The 20,775-nt window shown below is 47.8% G+C and overlaps 1 protein-coding gene across 2 annotated transcripts; it reads left to right on the forward strand.

Annotated features, from left to right (window-relative positions):
• The first annotated feature begins 715 nt into the window (after positions 1-715).
• Positions 716-10,274, forward strand: LOC120820607 (phosphatidylinositol 3,4,5-trisphosphate 3-phosphatase and dual-specificity protein phosphatase PTEN). Of its 2 annotated transcripts, XM_040178559.2 has the most exons (10): positions 716-1,787; positions 5,339-5,423; positions 5,511-5,555; positions 5,641-5,684; positions 5,818-6,056; positions 6,232-6,373; positions 7,489-7,557; positions 8,032-8,198; positions 8,762-9,019; positions 9,160-10,274. In XM_040178559.2, exons 1-10 carry the CDS (start codon positions 1,709-1,711, stop codon positions 9,343-9,345), a joined length of 1,314 nt encoding a protein of 437 aa, XP_040034493.1. In that variant the 5' UTR covers positions 716-1,708; the 3' UTR covers positions 9,346-10,274. The 2 variants fall into 2 exon arrangements, with proteins under 2 accessions (XP_040034493.1, XP_040034494.1); XM_040178560.2 differs by lacking the exon at positions 7,489-7,557 and having other exon boundaries at positions 723-1,787.
• The last annotated feature ends 10,501 nt before the right edge of the window (positions 10,275-20,775 follow it).

Consider the following 20,775-nt stretch of genomic DNA (forward strand, 5'->3'; position numbering starts at 1 on the left):
TGGTTTGTGTTGTTTGGCTTTAGCAGGAATGGGCCTCCTGACTTCTGAAAGGCAGGACACAAAGCGGTGTTTGTGGCTGCAGTGTAATTACATCTGAGCTGCAGCTAACAATACTTTAGTTGTCGAGTAATCTGCCAGTTGCTTTTCCAATCAATCAAGTAATCATTTTTTGATAACATGTAAGAAAGTAGGAGAAAATCCCAGCACAATTTCAAGAGTTGAAACTGATGTCTTCACTGAAGTCCAAAACCGAAATTATTCAATTTACTCATTTACTCATTAAGGAATAAGAAAACCAGTTTACGTTTAGGCAAATACAACCAGGGAATTTTTGGCAATCAAAATGCTTGTTTGCTTTGCTTTAATTGTGTTACTATTATTGTTAATAATAGTATAATATATATATAATAAATATATCTATAATACATCATCAATTGAGATAATGAAATTAGCCTGGTACTGTATTTATAATTTTATTATGTATAATTTAAAAATATATCTGTAAGTGAATATCAATGAAAAGACGTTACTCTGATTTAGAATCGTTAGGAGGAGATTGTATAAAGAGGTACTGGAAAGTATATATATTATATACCGTAACCATAAACGAAAATAAATATCAGGTAGATTGATATGTCAAAGGGATATGTTTTCTATGGCCTGAAATGACAGTTTAAACCGCGACAAGTGACATTATGTTTGAAACTTCCCTAATTACAGTCACACGTGATCACTTTGACAGAAGGGAGCGTCGCATGCCGACTCACTTTATCCTTCCGCTACAAGCGTGAAATAACTCGACTGTTGCGTTTTTATAAATGTTAAAAAATATATATTTTTAGGGTAGTTTCTATTCAGCATCTAATAAGAAATATTGAAACACAATGAGAGAATGCTGCGTCGGCTGCTTTTATTTTAAACTGTGGAACTATACAGTGTAGGCGGTGTGATATTTGTTCTAAAATCCCAGCCTGCTCTACCTTCTTTTTTTCCTTCGGTGGAGGCCATGATGGGAGCCTGAGAGTTCAGCTGGAGCGAAAGGAGCAAGAAAAGAAAATGATTCCCCGGGACGGAACTGTCAAACCAATCTGCAGATATCTAAGCTTTCGTATAGTTTAAGTACATTTAAGGTGGAGCCTGTCACTTTTCCTCAGATGTGTTCTTGGCAATCAGTCGATGACGATGTTGAATCGTTAGGAGGCGTTTGCATCGAAAAAGGAGGCAGCGTTAGCTTTTGTTGCTAGCTGGCTGCGCTAGCTATCTCGTCAGCTAGCGAGCTAGCGACGTCCGAGTGACTGGATACGGGTTTCGGGAACCGGTGAGTTCTCTTATCCTCTCGCTGTCAATCGCGGTGGCTGCGATTGAATCATCGGCTTGGACCGCGTCTGGCATCTGAAGGACAACTGCATGTATTTTATTCGGGAGCGTTTGCTAGACGAGTTGCAGGTTTGGCAGAGTCGGGCCTGCACGGAGAAGCGGAGCGAGGCCCGTCTTTATGATCCAGAGGAAGCCTTTCTAATCCCACCGACGACCGCCGCCGCCGCTAGCTCTGCTGGCTCGCACTTCTCTTGCGAGGACCTGCGGAACCCAGAGAGCAGCAGGCGACCGAGAGCCGACCCGCTGACTGCGACGGACACGACCGGCCAGCGAATCCTCGAAAAACCTGTTTTCATCATTTACCGCTGATAGACTCCTGTCACCTGCTACAATGGCTGCGATTATAAAAGAAATGGTCAGCCGGAACAAAAGGAGATATCAAGAGGACGGCTTCGACCTGGACTTAACATGTATCCTTCCCACTGTTTTTGGCATCCCCGCAGCATCCCGATCGCTGACCGGTAACGTGTTAACATTTGCAGTTGAGTAGCCGAAGTGGAGGCAGAAATGCCAGTGGGGTAGCGTGAGGCAGTTAGCTTCGCTGCTACTCTGCTAGCTTGCCAGTCGACCAGACAGCGCAGCTTCGCTGTCACCCCAGCGTGTTTGAAAGATGGTGGATCTGTCAAACCAGCACGCGCAATTGTCACAGTCGTGTTTTATAGCTGGAAAGCATCGTTCAACTGGACATAAGTGTGGTTTCAAAAAAAAAAAAAAAACGGGAGAAAAAAATCGACAGGGCTTTTTACTTGACGTTACACAGCAGTCAGCCAGCGGTGGATCGAGGTTGTGAAATTGGCATTTTAGTCCCTTTTGAAAAAAAACAGCTTAAAGGCAGGTTGTTTTTTATGGGGGGCTGGTTAATAATATTTCTCTTGGTATTTTATTAGTATTTACTTTTTTAGTACATGTAGATAACTGTCGTTATGTGGAAGGCTTATGACGCAAATGGCTGAAAGGCTTCCTTGCTCACCTTTCCTTTATCTCCACTGTGTCCTCGCGGTCTTAAGTATTCATTGATGGATTTCGACAAATCTTTTTGAAAGATCTAATTAACATCTTCCTTCCTTTTCCCGGCGATAGTCATTTCCAGCTTCGTGAATAGCTATTTCAGGCCCCTCTGTAGGACTGGTTTCTCATGTATTACCACAGATAGTAGTTGACCTGGTTCGCTGGTGCTGAAGATGGTGCTTTTCATGTTCTGGCTGGTCATGAACTAATGGACGAGCAACTGATTTAGTCAAATAAATGCAGCGTCTAATGTGTGACAGTACTGGGCTTTGATCAGATTTGATGAACAGTTGACTTTGTATTGGGATAAAATTGTATTGGGCCTTTCGAGTCCTGAATTTGATATTTATGGTTGTAAAGATAAAAACAATTGCGCAAACAATAGATTAGTTGATTTTGAAATGTTTTTTTATGGCTGAAACGGTTTTGGCTCCGGCATCTCATGTGAACATGAAATTGATTTTATCTTTGTTTGTAACCACTGCTCAGACAAAACAAGACACGTGAATATGTCAGCCTTTTCTCTGGGAGACTGTGATTTCCTTCCCTATTTCCTTGATGCTTTGTACACCAAATGATGAATTGGCAAATCAAAGATCGAGTTGGGGAGTGGAGTGGAAAGTATTTGGCAGAACAATCCAACTGATTCATAGTTGCAGGTGTATCTGGTAAAGAATACACTTGATGGTATTCATCCGTACGTTTCCTCTGGCTATCCTCAGTGTTGTTGCGTTACCTTAAACACTGCGGAGTAGCGTTGTAATGTAAATGTAAAGCCAGGTGCTAAATGTGGCCGCTGGGATGTATGTGAGACAGCGGATGATGAAACCTTCGCCTCGTCACATTTGAACAGATGTTTCCCAACTGTTGTGTTTTTTTTTTTTGTAATGAGGTAAAACTTGCCGTGACACTAAAGCTGCCTCCTAGAGACGTGTGATGGGCGCTCGCCCCCTCAAAGGGGCTTTCTTTCTTTTTCACTTGAGGTCCTCGCTTGTTTAGATGTGGGCCCTTTTTCTAACCATCCCGCTTATCATTTTTGGCACGTTGTCTAAAAACAATATGGGTTCTCTGGAGTTATGTAATGCAGTATCACAGTTCTGGGAATTGCCCTTAAAATAGAGTTGCCGGTGATCTTGTATCAGCGTTGCTTTCTGAGTGCTCTCCCTCCCCCTCTCTCCCTCCCACCTCCCCTCTGCTCTTTTTCCTTACCACTCCCACTCTAACGCTCCCTCCCTCTGCTTTGCCCCCTTTCCTCTGCTCTCCTCCTTTCCTGTCCTCCCCCACCCCTCTCCTCTCCTCGCCCCGCGTTAGCCGGTTCCCACTCTCCCCCCCCTCTTTCTCTTCCTCTCGGTTGTGGATTTGGCGTATGCATGGAGCCGAGGCAGTGCTGGCTTTAAAGAAAAGGCGTGCCTGAAACGGTAGATCTTTCTTTTTCTCCCCTCCTGCTTGGGGGCTTCCGTCGGGGTCCCGTATGTGCATTTCCTTCCAGCTGCAGAGACCGAGCCCCTCCCGCTGGGCTGAGGCTCTCCTGGGAGCTCTGGCGCTTTTTAAAAACCCTCAGAATAGACTTGAGATTACTTTGCCGGTGGCTCCAAGGGTTAGATAGCCCATCAGATGACAGAAAAGCTGCGTTTGGCCCCCAATTAGGTCTTTGAAGCATTAATGGACGGGATTATGGAACAGCACGTATACACTCCGTCCCTGTAGCTTTCTATTGTAGTATACATGTCAGTAGCTTGGCAGTGTGCAAATAAAAACATACGGCTGCATAATGCTGCGTTTGGGGTAGTAAATGTATTCCTCTCTGAGGGCTGTATTCAAGGCTAAGTTCTGAGATCCATTTTGTTTTTACCCTATGCTAAAGAATATGACAATTTCTCCATCATGAACAGGGTTATTTTAGTCTGTTTCTGCAGGTACTTGAATGTGTGCACACCAACTAAGCCGGAGTCTGTCAGGCGCCCGTGTCAAATCTTTCTGACCAGTTAAAAAGTGATTTGCCTCGGCGAAAGTAAGGCCTGTTCAAAGATGAACCCGCCACATCCAATAAGAAATATTCTGCTTTTCTATTTTTGACACTGTCGCAGAAAGTGTAAAGGTTGTCTTTTAGTCTGCGGTTTAAGTGTGAAATGGCGTCTTGCAGATAGGCGGACAGGTAGGCGGTGCGGGCTTCAACGACATGCGAGCCAACTCGATTATCTTTTATCTCCAACATGACACTGATGTGTGCCTTTTTAAAAAAAAAAAAATTTTTATATATATAATTTATTTGAGTATAAATGGTCACAACATTTCCCTCCTCATATTACGCGTTGCGGTGTGCAGCCCTGTCTGATGGTGTAGCAGGAGCGAGTCAAAGGCCAAATGTGGTTTCTACTTTGATGAATAAGCATTTCCTACCCGCTGTGGCCCGCGTGCGATCCCGGGCAGATGTTTAAATTGTTGTCGGCCGAGATCGAAAGACCGATAAGCCGAACGTTTGTGATTCTACCGATATATAACTTTGGGCTCCAAAAATAAATGCGGGTCAGAGCCCGGAGGGTCTCCTCGTGCAGCCACATGTGGGGCCGGGCTCGTAAAAGAGCGCTGCTACGCCCGTCCCCGCCGCCTCACTGTCAAGGCCATCTGTCACGACACACACACACACACACACACTGATCAGAGCCCCGCCTCCGCTCCCATCTATCCGTAGCTACAGTCACACCCTCGTATTGACATTGGCTGTTACTTTTTAACGCTCTGCTGCATTCTTGTCATTTCGCTCTCACGGCAAATTCTTTCGCAACTTCTGTAGAGTAAAAAACTGTATTTCATTCCTAGTCTTATCGCGTAGCTGTTTGAAGGCACAGGCAGACTTACTTCTTCAGGTGGCTGCCTTTGCGCCAACTTTTCTGATTCTCCCGGGCGTGCACGATGTATGGTTCCTTGACCCCCCCCCCCCCGCTCTTAACAGATATCTACCCAAACATCATTGCCATGGGCTTTCCAGCAGAGCGACTCGAAGGCGTGTACAGAAACAATATAGACGATGTAGTGCGGTGAGTTTGTGACGTGATCCTATAAAATATTTCAGTCTATTTTGCACCGGCAGTTGATCTCATGAATGTCTGTTATCTCTTAAACAGGTTTTTGGATTCGAAACATAAAAACCATTACAAAATCTACAACCTGTAAGTGATCCACAATTCTTGGTTTTGTTTACTTTACGGCGTCTTCTCCGCGTGTGCTAACCGAACCACGTTTGTCCCATTTCAGTTGTGCAGAAAGACACTACGACGCTGCCAAATTTAACTGCAGAGGTATGCTGCTTTAATGTATTCTATAGACGCTTTCCTTAAAAAGCCTTGTGACACACAGGGTTGACCTCTGACCTGTCTGCTCTGTGTCCACCTCTCCTTTCTTCTCTTCCTACAATGTCCCGCTGCGCATCAGTTGCACAGTACCCCTTCGAAGACCACAACCCTCCTCAGCTGGAGCTCATCAAACCGTTTTGTGAAGACCTGGACCAGTGGCTCAGCGAGGACGACAATCACGTGGCGGCCATCCACTGTAAGGCCGGGAAGGGCCGCACTGGGGTCATGATCTGCGCCTATCTCCTCCACCGTGGGAAATTCCAGAAGCCCCAAGAAGCGCTGGACTTTTATGGAGAGGTCCGGACGAGGGACAAAAAGGTGGGACGTTAATCTGAGACCACGCGGCTTTTCAGCCTCGGATTGATCGCTGCCAGTAGGACAATTAGTGTGCATGTTCTAAAATAATGATATTAACATGTTCAACATCTAGAGCTATTCGTTTTCCTTTTTGTAGCCTTCCTCCACCTGTAACAGTTTGTCCCTGTTGTTGCAGGGCGTAACGATCCCGAGCCAGCGGCGCTACGTCTGCTATTACAGTCACCTCCTCAAGCGCCAGCTCGACTACAAGCCGGTGGCGCTCCTCTTCCACAAAATGGTGTTCGAGACCCTCCCCATGTTCAGCGGGGGCACCTGCAGTGAGTCGCGCTCATGTTTAACTTTTCCTCCCTACCCCGGGGCACGCCGTCCAATCGCAGCCAGGGCACGCATGTGTCCTGCACCGTGGGACACACCCACGGGACACATCGCCGACAGTAGCCGCAGTGTATTTAAAACTCAAGTCCAGTGTTAAGCGTCCTCACCAGGGTTGTCTTCTAAGACGTTCTGCTTTTATTCGCCCGTTTTCTGCTGTGTAATACTTTTCTGTGCACAGTATTGAGAGGAATTCCGATATTCGCTGTCTGAGCACGGCAGAGCACTCTGTGTCCTGCACGAGGGAACTGAACCGTGCACGTTCAGTACACGGAAAAGCCAGACAGGTTATATGGGCGTCAGTCGCACACAAGCAGGAAGCCCGTGAAGCAATACAATATTCTGGCCTGCGTTCCTGATTTCACACACAGGTGTTCAGAAGTCACTGTAGTTGCTCTCTGTCGCTCAAACAGGTGAAGTTTTAGCTTCCCACATTGGACTTATCGATATAAAGCGACGTTTTCCCCACAGACATTTCAAGCAGATACAATTTTTTTTTTTTTCTTTATTGTGCATGACCGTATTTTTCATGTTGTGTGTTCCTTTCTAATGGGTGTGATGGTTCTCTATAATGTCTTATCTCAATTTCTCCACTGGCAGCTGTCCTTTTAGAAAAATCTCCTGCTTACTTATATTTCTGTGCTGGTCCCCCCCCCCCCCACTAACAGCTGACTGCATCAATCTTTTCTCCTAACACTCCTTCTATAAAAAAAGAAACGGCCCTATTCTGAGTTTGAAATCTTAAAACCCGAGCACACAAATCAAGCGTTCCTTGCTCACTGCAGCAGGAGATGAGCAGCTAATTTGAGAATTCAAACTCAACCCTACTCAATGTTGCATATTTGTACCAAAGACTATTGACGTTCTGTGGTCAGCCATCTGAGACCTTCCCTCCCGCTCTGTAGCCGCGTGCCGCCTGTCGTGATGAGAAGTTACGTGGATGCACATACCTGTAAATGTTTGTGTGGCGCTCCTGTGTTTGTGCCTGCTGTGTGGCCCGGCCCCTTTCCGGTCCAGCCAAGTCCTGTCATAATAACAATCTCCTTCTTTCTCTCTTAAGGGGACAGTACCGTTAAAAACAGGAGCGAGCCGATCCCTCAGGGCTTCAAGAAAGGGAATTGGCATTGGGGTAAATGAGCCTTTCATCCATTATTACCATTTCACTCATTTTGCTTTTATATGGCCCCAGAGATCCAGCAGACGGGACCAGCCCGAGGTAGTTCTGTTGCCCCGGGCAGGGCGGGACTAGTTTTATGTGGAGTCCCCTCCGACCTGACATAAAGATCCTCCATGTAAAAGACCAAACAGGGACTTTTTATCAGAATAGGGTCGTATGTCTCTGGTTCTGGGTCTCTTTGGGTGGTACGTACTGTGCTCTTTCCCCTCCTTGGTGTGAGCATGTTTTGCACTCAGAGGGGAGAGGTGGTGGTGATGGTGGTCGTCTTTTTCTCTTTTTAAAATTTTTTTTATCATCCATCTCATTTAATAACACCGGTATCCTGTCTTGCTCCCCTGACACTCACTGTATTCTGACCCGCTTTCCCACACAAATCTTTCCGTCTTGCCCTCCTCTGGTGCAACGTTCACTCTTTCTTCTTTGCAGATCCCCAGTTTGTGGTCTACCAACTAAAGGTGAAGATTCACACGTCCAACCCGGCTCACACACGTCGCGAGGACAAGCACATGTTTTTTGAATTCCCGCAGCCGCTGCCAGTATGCGGGGATATCAAAGTGGAGTTCTTCCATAAACAAAATAAGATGATGAAGAAGGTTCGTTGTGTCTGTAATTAATTTATTGTTTCTTTGATCAGGAGCTTATTTCTTATAATAGAGTATCAACAATTATTTTTATTATTTTAAGTAAGGCTGCCACCATTCTGGGTTTTTAAGTTTTACACAAAAAAACTAACAAATGCCATTTTTTTTATTGTAAAAGTGTCTTCGTGCCATTAGACATCTTGTGTTGAAAACGGGTTGACACTGATTACAAATGGCACAGCACTGTAGATCATTTTGAGTCGATAAATAATGAATTAATCCACCCTTGAAAGTAACAAATGCTTGGTTCACTTGTGTTTGATTAACGACGACTAAAAGCAACGGCTGCTGAAAGCTCCGTAATGAAATGTGTCACAAGAAAGATTTGCGTCTTGAGTAGAAACAAATGGTCCAAAGTTGAACGAGAGACGGGATGGGGAAGTTCAGAAGTGTAGTAAAAGCGTATTTGCTAACCGTTTATGTTCAGATTGGTTAATGGTGAGGTGATTACAGAAGATAGCCAGCAGTAATGAAAAGTTCTTCTCATGACGTCTCCTCTCACGTCTGTCGCGTAGGATAAAATGTTTCACTTCTGGGTGAACACCTTCTTCATCCCCGGACCGGAGGAGAGCGGGGACAAGATGGAGAACGGGGCGGTGAACAACGCGGACGGCCAGCAGGGCGAACCGGCAGCGGGCCAGCCGCACAGCGCCGAGAGCCGGGACGGCAGCAGGGACGGCGACCGGGACTACCTCATCCTGACGCTCACCAAGAACGACCTGGACAAGGCCAATAAAGACAAGGCCAACCGCTACTTCTCGCCAAACTTCAAGGTGAGGGATTCGTTTTGGATGTTCGCTTTGGTAAATCGCAGCGAAGAGAGATGGCGAGACCCGTTTGTTTTGGTGGTGTTGTTGTTTTTTTGTTGCTTTTATTGCAAAGGCTGAAGTCTGTTTCTGTTTTGCTGTTCCAGGTGAACTTGTATTTTACGAAAACCGTGGAGGAGCCTTCGAATTCTGAGGCAAGCACTTCGACATCCGGCACCCCGGACGTTAGCGACAATGAGCCAGACCATTATCGATACTCTGACACCACTGACTCTGATCCGGAAAATGAACCTTTTGATGAAGAGCAGCACACGCAAATCACAAAAGTGTGAACTCTTTTTAAACAGGAAAAGAAGAAATTATACACCAGAAAAAAAGGAGAAAACTTGAATATAAACTCAAAAGAAGAACCTTTGTCCCTTCCCTCCCCCAGACGGCAATAGAATCCATCATGTCAAATGCCAATTTTAGGGAAAAAAAAGATAAATATCCTGACCAATATATTGTTTTTTTTATTTTTCTTTTTTTTTCTTTTGGCACGGCCATGTACCATGTGCAAGGTATTGACACTGTTGCCCCATGGGAAAAGGTGCTGTAGCTATAAACATGTTTCTATATATCTATATACATATGTGTATGTATATACATATATACATGCATATATAAAACTTTTTTTTGTGTCAAAGACAATGGAAACCACAATCAGGAGACGGGAGTTGAAGTGTGGGAGAAGAATGATCTACTAGGACTATGCTGCTCCTTCTCCTGTCTAAACCAAGGCCAGTGCTGCAGTCACTTTGTTTCACTCCCTCTCTTCTCCTCCTCCTCCTTCTCCTCTTCCTCATCTTTTACGCTCCCTCCCCTCCATCTAACCCTCCTTCCTATCCCCCTTTACTGTGAATGCTTCTTGTGCTCTTTGCAGGCTGTCTCACGTGACTTTTGGTCTTTGTGCAGTGCAAACTGCATGCGGGCAGCGGGTCTCGGGTGGGCGGGGTTATGAAGAGGCTGTGATGATGTCTAAAGCGTTGCCATTCCTGTCCCCACTGTGTATACGTTAAATTATGCAGAACAAGGCATCCCATGTAATTGTTAATGTTTTTTTTTATCCTAAGATAATAAAAATATAATACACAAAACAGCAGGGAGACAAGTGTTTGCAATAGTGTCAACACTACATTTAAAGGACAATGGTGATTTGCATGTACTGGAGTTGGCGTCCATCCCTAATAAATGTATGCAATGTTGTCTTTTCTTAAAGAAACCAGCTTTGACGTGTGTCTTCTACGTGAGGTTCCCCCAGTGCTTTGAGTCATGCTCATTACATCACACGGATTATGTAATATTCTCCCTTTGCTGTTGGCAGTCAGAAAAAGAAGAAAAATGCACAAGGAAAATTTTATTTTGCGATAAGCAGCCAGTGCAGTTGTTTAACGGTTGTTGCTGTCAACTGCTTTTTAAGCGACGCCGCCCGTCGAAACCCGAAGCCAGGCGCTTTGGGAGGTGGGGGAAAAAGGTGCGCTTGATTTAAAAGAGCTGCTGTAATGCAGCCTGTTGCTGGAGCTGCTGTGGGGACGCTACACTTCCTCCTTCAAAGGTCAGCGTTGCGAATAGCGGGTGGGACCGGAGGTAGAGAAGTGACGCAAGGATTATTAATAAAAGCTTGCGTCAAACAAATGAGCGACTCGACCGGGGAAGCGGCGACGTGTTCATTCACTACAACGGCAACAGGTCGCCCTTGTTCACACTCGATGGACAGCCCGAAGGAGCGTCGCTGGTTGTTTCCAAGTAACGTCTCAATCTCCCCCCCCCCGAATTGCTTTCATAGCAAACCGACCCCCCCCCTCACGTGAGCTAAAAAATCAGCCTGACCTCGTGCCGACCCACTGGTGTTGCGAGCAGAGGGGCCGCGGCTGCTGTATAATCAAGGCGCGCTCTGCATGAAATGAGCAGAGGAAGGAAAAGGCCTACCAGCCCGGGAGGAGAGCCAGGAAGCCTCGGGTAGACTGAGGCGCGCCCCCCCCCCCCCCCCCCCCCCAATGAAAGAGTAACCAGATTAAGCACCGTGTTGGCGTGATAAGAGCAGAGAGTGAAGAGACCCCTGGTTGAAGCAGGGCCCAAAGTATGAATTAAACTTGTGTGAACTGTTTGTGTCCCGTCCCGCCCCCCTTAATGCAAGCAGTCACATAATCCCCTTCTGCTCTATTGAGACTCGGCTCCTCGCCGTTGATAGAGACATCAAAGTCGTCGGAACGAGACGGGCAGCAGTCAGCAGGGGCCCGGCGGTAATTGGGTGAGCCGAGAAGGAGGGAGAGACTCCGGCGGATTAATAATGAATACGTTGAGCGAGAGGGAGAGCGACGTCTCAGCTCTCTCCGCAGGCAGACGAGATTGAAGGAAGGGGGGGGGGGCGACTTCAGTAGGGCTCAAGCTCGAGAGTCCACATCTTTAGCCTTTGATTGCCCTCCACGTCGCGCGCGCAAACACGGCAGCGTCTGAAATATTAATGTAATCAATACAAAGACTGAGTTGTACGTCTTGGCCTTTTTCCTCTGCATTGACCACAGAGAAATGAATATTTACCCCATGGGGGTCAGAATATTGCACCTTACGTAGCCATATTGTCACTAAGGCAATCCATATCCCAAAAGACGAAGCCAGCGCTGTAGGCCTGCTATACGTGTCCATTCGTTACTACCAGCCAGCCTACGAGGTCTCGATCCAGTCCTACAGTTACGTCAACGCTACGAGATGGGACCACGTTTGCAACAGCGCTCAAAGGTGGCGACATCGGTGGCAGATACGAATTCAAAATTGTGAACGTCGAGTTGAACAACGAGCTTCGTGATTGCCGTGTTTCGAGGAAACGAGGTACGTAGATTACTTCCACTGTTCGTCTGCCTGCCTGGTTGGTGGCTTTGCTGTCCTGGCTCAGTGTCTCATAATATTGCTTCCCCATTAGCATTTATCACGTACAACTCCTCCCATTTTGTTTTTGTGTCTTTTCCGGCGGGCGTGTAGCCTCACAGAGCCTGAGCTTTAACCTACAGAGCAAACATTGAGATTTAGGCAAAGTATTATGACCAAATGAGGGGGTGGGGAGTGCGTGTGTGTGTGTGTGTGTTTGTTGGTGTGTGTGGGGGGGTCAGTCTGGCCTACAAAGACAAGATAAGCCCGAGCTGGTAACCCCATTTCCCTTCCATCTGTTGGAAGCAGTCGTGGAGCAGGGCTGCAGTCACCCAGACCTGGCAACCCATCCCCCAAGCCCCCTTTCTCTGGCTGACTGCACAGCTGTGTTGCGTTTGGATTAGGCCAAGAATAAAACAGGAAGTAGAAATTAAACAAAAGCTTAAACACACAGAGAGAGAGAGAGAGAGAGACTGACTCCCCCCACAAACACACAGGCAGTGTAAGTTACCAAAGACTCCGCAGCACGAGTGACAGCCAGTGGAAAAAGTGCACCCGCCCACACGCCGCAGCACCATCGCACACGCACAAAAATACACTGCAGCCTGAACAAAGTCGTACTCTCTGCCTCCCACAGACGCACATTAAGCCCAACAGAAAAAGGACCACAGGCGCATCGCTTCTCCGTGCCCACACTGGTCTCTGTTTTTTGTTGTTGTTTTGTTTTGTTGTTACATGCTAAGTGCCTGTCGGCCTCTCCTCCCCTCTTCACGGTGGTCTGAGGGAAGCCAGCAGCCACGCTCCATCGCTTCTCCAGGCTGGGGGGGTGGGAGGGGGGGGCGGCGTAACGCTGCAGATGTGGGAGTGCGAGTGTCTGTGTGATGAGATGAAGACCCGAGATGTTACGCCCGTCCACTCGGGTTACGGCGCGGCTGGAGATGCAGAAGGTCTTCAACTTCATGCAGTAAAAATCGATAAATCAATAAATGAGTCCACTACGTCGAGGCTGGAACCCTCAGCCAGCGCTTCTCTGGAGGCCGCTTGGACCAACGTTTAAACAATCCCCACCTTCATCAGCACATAATTGAACACATATTGTGGTCTTGACTCGTCTGAGGTCAAACTTAGCGAATACCTTACGGTCGAAAAGCAGCAAGAGCCTCATATCACCGAAAATAGCACGCGAGGCAAGGTGTTGAATGTTATCACTCTGCTGCAATTGAGCTTTTTAAAGCGTCAACGATCATATCTGCTGTGATCTGGCTTCCAATTTTAGCGAAGCCACTGAGTGTGTGTGGGTGTGTTTTTTTTTTCTTCTCCTTTTTGTGAGAACGCACACAGGAACTATGGTGATTGAGGAAGTGGAATCGGTAAGAAGGACACGTTTGGAAACACGTGGCCGAGGCCGCATGAAGCAACAGTTTAGCCGGCGAGGTGCAAGTGAATGGAAATCCATTAAAGTGCTTCTCGTGGGACCAAATGTTAACGAATTTACGGTAAATGTTTTCAGATGTTATTTTTACTGTCAAGACTTGAGTCAACTAATGAGTCACACCAGCTCTGTTTTGTTGGTGTCTGTTTGTGTGTGTGTGTGTGTGTGTTTGTTGACATGGGTGTGCCAGCATGCTTGTCAGTCTGTGTGTGTTTATATGGGTCTTCATGAATAAGAGGAGCACATGGAAACACTTACCGTATTGCTGTCGTTGCTGACCCCACCCCTTTCTCAATGCACCCCGCCTACACGCGCGCACACACACACACACACACACACCTACGCAGACACACATTTGTGCTCTCTCTATGTGATCAATGCACATGTGTGTCCATTGTGCTGAATAGAACTCGATATCGAGAGCCGCAGGCTGAAAAAGAAACCACAGAGGGAAGCGTATCAGCGCTACATAGCTCACGTGCACACGCACCGTTCTGCAAGAGGAACAGGTTTGGGAAACCCAGTAGTGGGAAGGGCTTTTGCTGCGGGGCTTCCGGTGCCTTTCCGGGTGTGAAAATGTAAGTTCATACGAAAACCTACGGGGCCGTGTGCTCATCAGGCGTTGCTTTGAAAAGGCCGTGTTCTCCACCTGACTTTTCCCCTGAAGTCTCACAGCCGACGTAATCCTCCTATCCCCCCCCCCCACACACACACACACCCCCGAGCCTCCCCTCCCCACTCTCCTCCCTCTCCCCACCGAGTGTCACCGTGAGGGTAATATGAGGCCCATGGCTGCTGATGACAGTCCCTAATCCTCACGCCTGTGACTGATAGTCACCCGGGCGCTCCTCATCCCCCCGTCTCATCCGTATAAACCGAGAACAAGGGAAGGAGACACCAGCGTGTCCAAGCTTTTTATTCTCTCCCGGCACAGAGTGATTATCGGGAGCGACTGATGGACACGACGGATGTTGGTGTGTTGGGGCTGGGCAGTCACGGAGGCATCCCGGATTTTTTTACCTTTGGTAACCGTCTCTGTATCTTTGTGTCGGCTTTAGGTCTTCGCCTGAGTTGAAGTCAGCCTACGACTGTATTATAGCCAAACACAAAGTGACCTCCTAAAGTCTTCAGTGGTTGCCTGGAGACCACACCAGATACAACCACACTGATTTTGTTTAACCTTTGGACAAAGCCGCGCTGGCTTTATAATGAAAGTAATAAGCGTATTTCCCAAAATGTCAAATCCAAACGTCTCTTTGTCTAATCTACTCTGCATTCAGAAAAACATTCCCTCCTGTCCCCGAATCTCTGCGGGAAGCTCTATTTCCAGCGTGTTGGGCGATGAACATTTCCTGGAGCGTTCATACTTTCATGCAAACAAGTGACACACTTTCCGGAGGCCGAGCGGACGTCAGTCACGGGGGACGGGTCAGCGCTGTCCGTCCTCTCATTTAGATCCTGCCAGTCAACCAGCCACTCAACCAGCCAGCCAGAGCTTTTTAAAGGGCCTGTGCCCTGACTGAATCCCTTAGGGGGGGGGTGGGGGGTGGGTTGGGGTGGCGGGGGGATTAGGATTAGCAGCTGTTTCCCCTCAAACACTGGAGAAGATACGCCGCAGCTACACCACGCTGATGGCAAATTAATAGATGAATGGAGCGCGCGCGCGTTGTCTCTCAGATAACGCGCTAAACCTCCCCCGCCTCATAAATAGTGGGGAAGGTGTCCTTTCCTTGAACCCGGGCTGCGCGGATCTGCTGTCACACTCATAACCGAGGAGCAGGCGGGGAAGCGAAGGCATATTTTGCGGCCGTGAGAAAGGTTTAGAACATCATCACTTTAATCTGGGTGCACAAAGCCAGCAGCAGATTACGCTCCTGCCTCTCAAGCGACTCTGCTGCAGATCCGGTTTAGATGACCCCCGCTAACACCCTCAGAGACAGGGGGCTTTTAACACTGATAGCAAGCAGTCATCACACGAGAACACACACACACACACACACACTATGCACATCCGTGCACCGCGGCACTCAGAACAGGAGGACACCCGTAGCACATGCTCACAGCGGCAATAACAGATCAACACGCGGTTCCACCGGCATCCATTTAGGCCAGGCGGAAAAGGCCCGGACTGTTGCGTAGCCAACGGGATTTCCGGGGGTTAAAAAAAAAAAATGACACAATCGCCGGCGTGAAGAGGCAGCACACAATGCGGCCGCCCTGGAGGCGGCGCCGGGGGGGGAGCAGCCGAAGCGACGTGATGGCAAAGCAGTGATGCGGACGAACTGCATAAAAAAAAAAAATCATCAGAAAAAAGGTTAAGATGCTGAAAAGTCCTCCACTTGGCGACCTTCCTAAAGCTTCCTGGCGTAACACGTAGGTTTTTTCAGCAGCCACACAATTAGCTCCCTGTGAGTTAATGACTAGTCTTCTCGCTTAGTCGCTTATAAAAAACCCAAAAGGCCACAATGAATGCAGAGAGAACCCAGATCCCCCTCCGTCTAAATGTTGAACTATTTTAGCTCATGAGATCCACCCAGTCTGTGTCACTTACAATATTTTCTTTAAAAAAAAAAAGCTATTTTATTTATATTTAGAAATACGCAGTATTTAAAGCTATCCGCGTTGAAGTAGAAGTTAACCTTTCCAAACTCGAGATGGTACGGAAATAGAAAGAGGGAGAAAGCGAGTTGCTGAAAAGAGAAAGAAGCGTTTTAAAATGTGAGCGAATTTGACGGCGGTTCACCACAATACACCCGAGACCTGAAGGATGAGTCAGAGAGGGGATGGCCGTGTGAAAGAAAATTGTGAAAGCAAAAGAGGACAGAGGAAAAGGTTCAAGCCCAAGTAGCATTCTGGTTGAACTTACAGCTCAGGATTTGGAAGAAAGAGAACAACAACTTTTAAGCCGCAAGAGCAACAAACGCCCGCAGAAAAGTTACTCGTGACAACGCAGCGTTTTTTGTCTTATTTCGCCAGTTTCCGTCCGACATTTCAACGAGCCTCAATCTAATTGGTCTCACCGCCCCTCCCCCCCTCCCACTTACGCCATGTGTGTCCTTACGTTGAGCAGATGTGGCAGATTTTCTTTCTCTTTCACACTTTTACAATAACCACTCAAACCGCATGGAAAATAACCCCACACCCTTAAACAACGGTTGTGTGTGTGTGTGTGTGTGTGTGTGTGTGTGTGTGAGAAGCAGAGCAGACCCTGAGGTCGACTGTCTCCAAATAAAGACTGTTGGCACTGTTGTGCGTGTGTGCAGTAATACAGTATGTGTGTGTGTGTGTGTGTTTGGATACCGAGATTCTCAGAGTGCGTATTTTTCATTTTTTCACACAAAACGTGCTGCTGTAGTCAAGATGCTAAAAACTGACATATCTAAATAAATCAGTCGGTGCATGTGGGACACACGCACATACCTCACCCCCCCCCCCCCCCCCCCACACCCACCACCCACACACACATATATACACACCACCTGTGACCTTGCCACTCATTTCAGCCTGAGCTCCAGTACAGATAAATCAGGCCGAGAGGACGCGCCTCAGAGCCGCCGCGTGTTCATACCGCGACACATAGAAGGAAGATTTGATTCGATTGCGGGTAAAGCATCACACACACACACACACACACACACACACACACACAGGGAACAGTATCCTCTCTCATCGCCGTGATGCCTCACACGTCCCGCTGCAGCACAGGAGACGCGAACACGGCATCTTCCCAACATCGCGCTCTTTCTGCAGGACTTCCACCGTGACAGAGGCCGCCATCTTTTAGAGAAATGACAAAGTGCTGAGGTTTTGTGTTTGTTCACTTCCTCTGTGATTTTGAGAGAGAGACAGAGAGGCCCTCTATACTTGAACACCCAACACTACCACAAATAAGTCCGTGTGATTCATCACTCCCTTCCTGTTAAGCACGAAGAGGTACGGAGGGTGCGCACCGAACGTTACAGTTTGGAGCATCACAACCCCACCCCCCCCTCCTCTGTGCACGGCCGCACAACCCGCGCTATGCACCTGCACAACATGGCCCTTTTACTTGATACAAAGAGCATTGAGCATGTATGAAATCAGCTTTTCCTAATCATTTAAGTGTTGTCATTTAAGAGCCTATGTGCGAGCCTACTGCCTGCTCACGCGTGTGTGTGTGTGTGTGTGTATGTGTGTGTATATCTGTGTAGGTGCTGTACGTGTGTGTGTATGTGAGACGCGGCCTCCGAAAAAGTTCTGCCTTCGACCTCTGGTGCCATCTGCTCGTGACGGGGCAGAAATGCAAATCAGATGCAGTCAGATAGCACAGCAGGCTCGCTCCCTTCATTAGAGCGGCCTACAGAAACAAACTAGGTCAGACAGACCAGCAGCCAGCTGCGTGTGTGTGTGTGTGTGTGTGTAATAAGGCACATGCACCTCTCTTTGTGTGGAGATACAGCTATACATGTGTGTGTGGGGTGAGGGGGGTGGGGGGGTCCAGTAAGCAGTGAGGGTTCATAATATCCTTCCTCCTGATAATGCACCAGTGACCTATAGACAAACAAGCGGCTCATCCAGACAGCCCTCGGAGGGGGGCGCTGACAAATGAAGGCTCTTATCTCAGGCCCAAATTAGCCACTGAGCGACGCAATTGATGGAGGGGGGGACGCAGGGTGGGGGACGGGCGGGCGGGGGGGGGGAGAAAAAAAAAAAAAACCACCCGAGGAAGGGTGATGCAACGCAGAGGCAACGCAGAGGCGCGATGCAGACGGACGCGTCCTCCCTCCCTCCCTTGCATCGCTTCGACGCCTCTGAATTATGAATGAGCCCCCCCACACCCCCAAAACCTTCTCCTGGCGCGTGCACTTCAATTAAAAAAAAAGCCCTCTGCATGCAATGCACCGTTTTGTATTGTCGGTTAACGCCTTGCAGCAGCCCCTCCGCCCCCCCGTCAAACGAAGGTTCGGTCACGTGCGCGTGAGAGCGGCGCGCGCGGCACCCGGCGGGCTGATCTGAGGCCTGCTCTTGCCTTTGAGGAACTGGACTGAAAAAGGCAACTTATTTGGGGGGGAGGAATGTGGGGTGGGGGTGGTGGTGGGAGGGGCAGATGCGGTTGTTTATCTCGTTATTTAAAGTAAAGCCTCAGCTCGTCTTTGATGTCGTCTACAGATGCTGCGGGACATTCTGTAGGTTTGTATTATCGGTTATAAAAAGAAAGTAACCCACAAAAAAACACGCACGTCAATAAAAATTCATTTACGAGAAAGGATTTTGCATGAATTGATCAGCAGTTTAAGATCTGATATGGTCACAGAAGGAAAACAGGCGCGTCAGGTTACTAAGTTTCCTTGACTCATTATGTGTGATAAACAGTGAGCAGTGCAAGCTGAATAATAAATGACTCTGTGCCTTTTCAGAATCCTTTCAAACGTGGGCCTTCTATTTATAGACGCTCAAACATTTCCTTCTCCAGCTTTCTGTTTTCTTTCCTCCTCCAACTGATTTCAGGCCCAGATTGTAAATCTGGTCACAGGGGAGGGTCAATAATTCTCGTTTCCTGTAGTTTGGTCCTCTTTAAATGAGTCTCCACTCCCTGAATTCTCTCTCAGTTCCTCTTGAGATATCTGCAGCAGCCTGTTTGTATTTATATGTGCGTGCGTGTGTGTGAATCAGCTTGCGTGTGTGTGTGTGTGTGCTCACACCAGTCCATAATGTGCATGTGTGTCCGTAGGCATGTGGGTGTGATGCATGAAGTTAGATGAAAAGGTGACATGAGATGAAAAGGTTAATATTTTCCAGGCTGGTGGGTGGGAGGTGATTGCTGTGTGTGTTCATGTGTGTATGTGCTGCGTGTGTATGTGCTGCATGTGTGTGTGTGTGTGTGTGTGTGTGTGTGTGTATTTTCTGTGTGGGTGAACTAGAAGAGAAGTTGTTTCATCTCACTGTTTTTTGCTGTTCGTTCAACTATCTGAACACAAAGTTGTTGAGCATTTGACCTTATTTCTCATGAACTATCGCCCCGGAAAACAAATCTGTTGCTTGTATCAAGTGATTGTTTTACACGGTCGTTCTGATTCTAATCCACATGCAACATTTCTGAACATTGTCTGTTATTGCAAAAGGTCGTGCATCCCGGGCCAAGTTCACTTATCAAGTTCACTTTTCAAAAAAATCTTCACAGCCAGTGCCTCAGTCTCAGAGCAAAAAGAACATTTCATGCTGAGATTATGTAGATCAACGTTTCCCAACTTGTTCTGCCCCATAGTACTCTTAAGTACAGAATAATTGGATTACGACTCCTTCAACACCGCCTGCTCTGTTCCAAATGTAATACAATACAACATTTAGCACTTTCAAATATGGGTAGGCCGGATGTTTCCTCCTTGCATCCATCACTTTTAACTATTTCAACCACAAATCCATTACTTTGACTTTTTCCATATCAATAGCCCCAAAAGATCCACCTCTGTGGGACATTCAGCGACACGGTCTTTTCTCTGTGTTTTGGCACGAGACATCCAATCCGCCCCCCTCCGCCATTGTCCTCCCCACCAGGACCGTTCAGACGTCGACTCTGCTGCCCACAGATGCACACGACTGTAATCAGGCCGACCGCTGGACGTGCTGCGGGGAGGTGGCGGTCGGGGGGCCGAGGCCGGGGGCACCACAGACACATCGTCTAGTGGCGCCTCTATAGATTCACGCCTTTTCATCTGGTTTGTCTGCGAGAGCCGGCGCTGAGGGAGAGCAGGACGATTCAGTGACGCCGCGCACAATATGTACTTTTAAAGTTGTCACCGAGCCGCACTCAAAGGAAAGCGTGTGACTCTCCCAGCGTGTGTGTGTGTGTGTGTGTGCGTGCGTCAGGGCTGCGACAAGCTGCACGGCTTTGCATGGCCCTGCAGCTCGAGCAGTTACAGAGTGTACAGCACACTTCTCGCCGAGCATTCCCCCGAGACGTGCGTCATCGGCGCAGGGGTTATTTCCTGTAGTCGAAGAGCGGCGTGAGTCTCTTCCTGTTCGCTGTGTGAAGAAGCATCAGGTTTGTCTTTCACACTGGTCAAAGTAGAACAGTGGAACATGTTGCCTTACTTACTTTCGCTCTTAAAGCGTGCAGATGGAGATGTTCCCCGTGTGAATCACCCGATGCTTTGCCTCCAGCTTCTGCCAGTCTCACCACTCGGCTTCTTTTTAAGGTGAATGTTTCGGATATTCACTTTCGGGCAGAAAAAAAAAAGAAAAGAAAGTGGAAAGTGTCTCGGTGGTTACATTTGAATGTCAAGTCGCAGCAGTGTAGCTGCTGTGAATGTAAAGAGCGAAGCCTATGCCTTTTGCAAATGTAGTTTTCACCATTCTTCCCTCAGGGCATTCATGCAGTTTGATTACTACCTGCAGGCCTAAGAGTCCCTTTAGAAGGAGCGGCCCCGGCTCAGGTTACAGAAGAAGC

The sequence above is a fragment of the Gasterosteus aculeatus genome, chromosome 6 (assembly GCF_964276395.1).
Source record: "Gasterosteus aculeatus chromosome 6, fGasAcu3.hap1.1, whole genome shotgun sequence".
Classification (NCBI taxonomy): Eukaryota; Metazoa; Chordata; class Actinopteri; order Perciformes; family Gasterosteidae; genus Gasterosteus; species Gasterosteus aculeatus.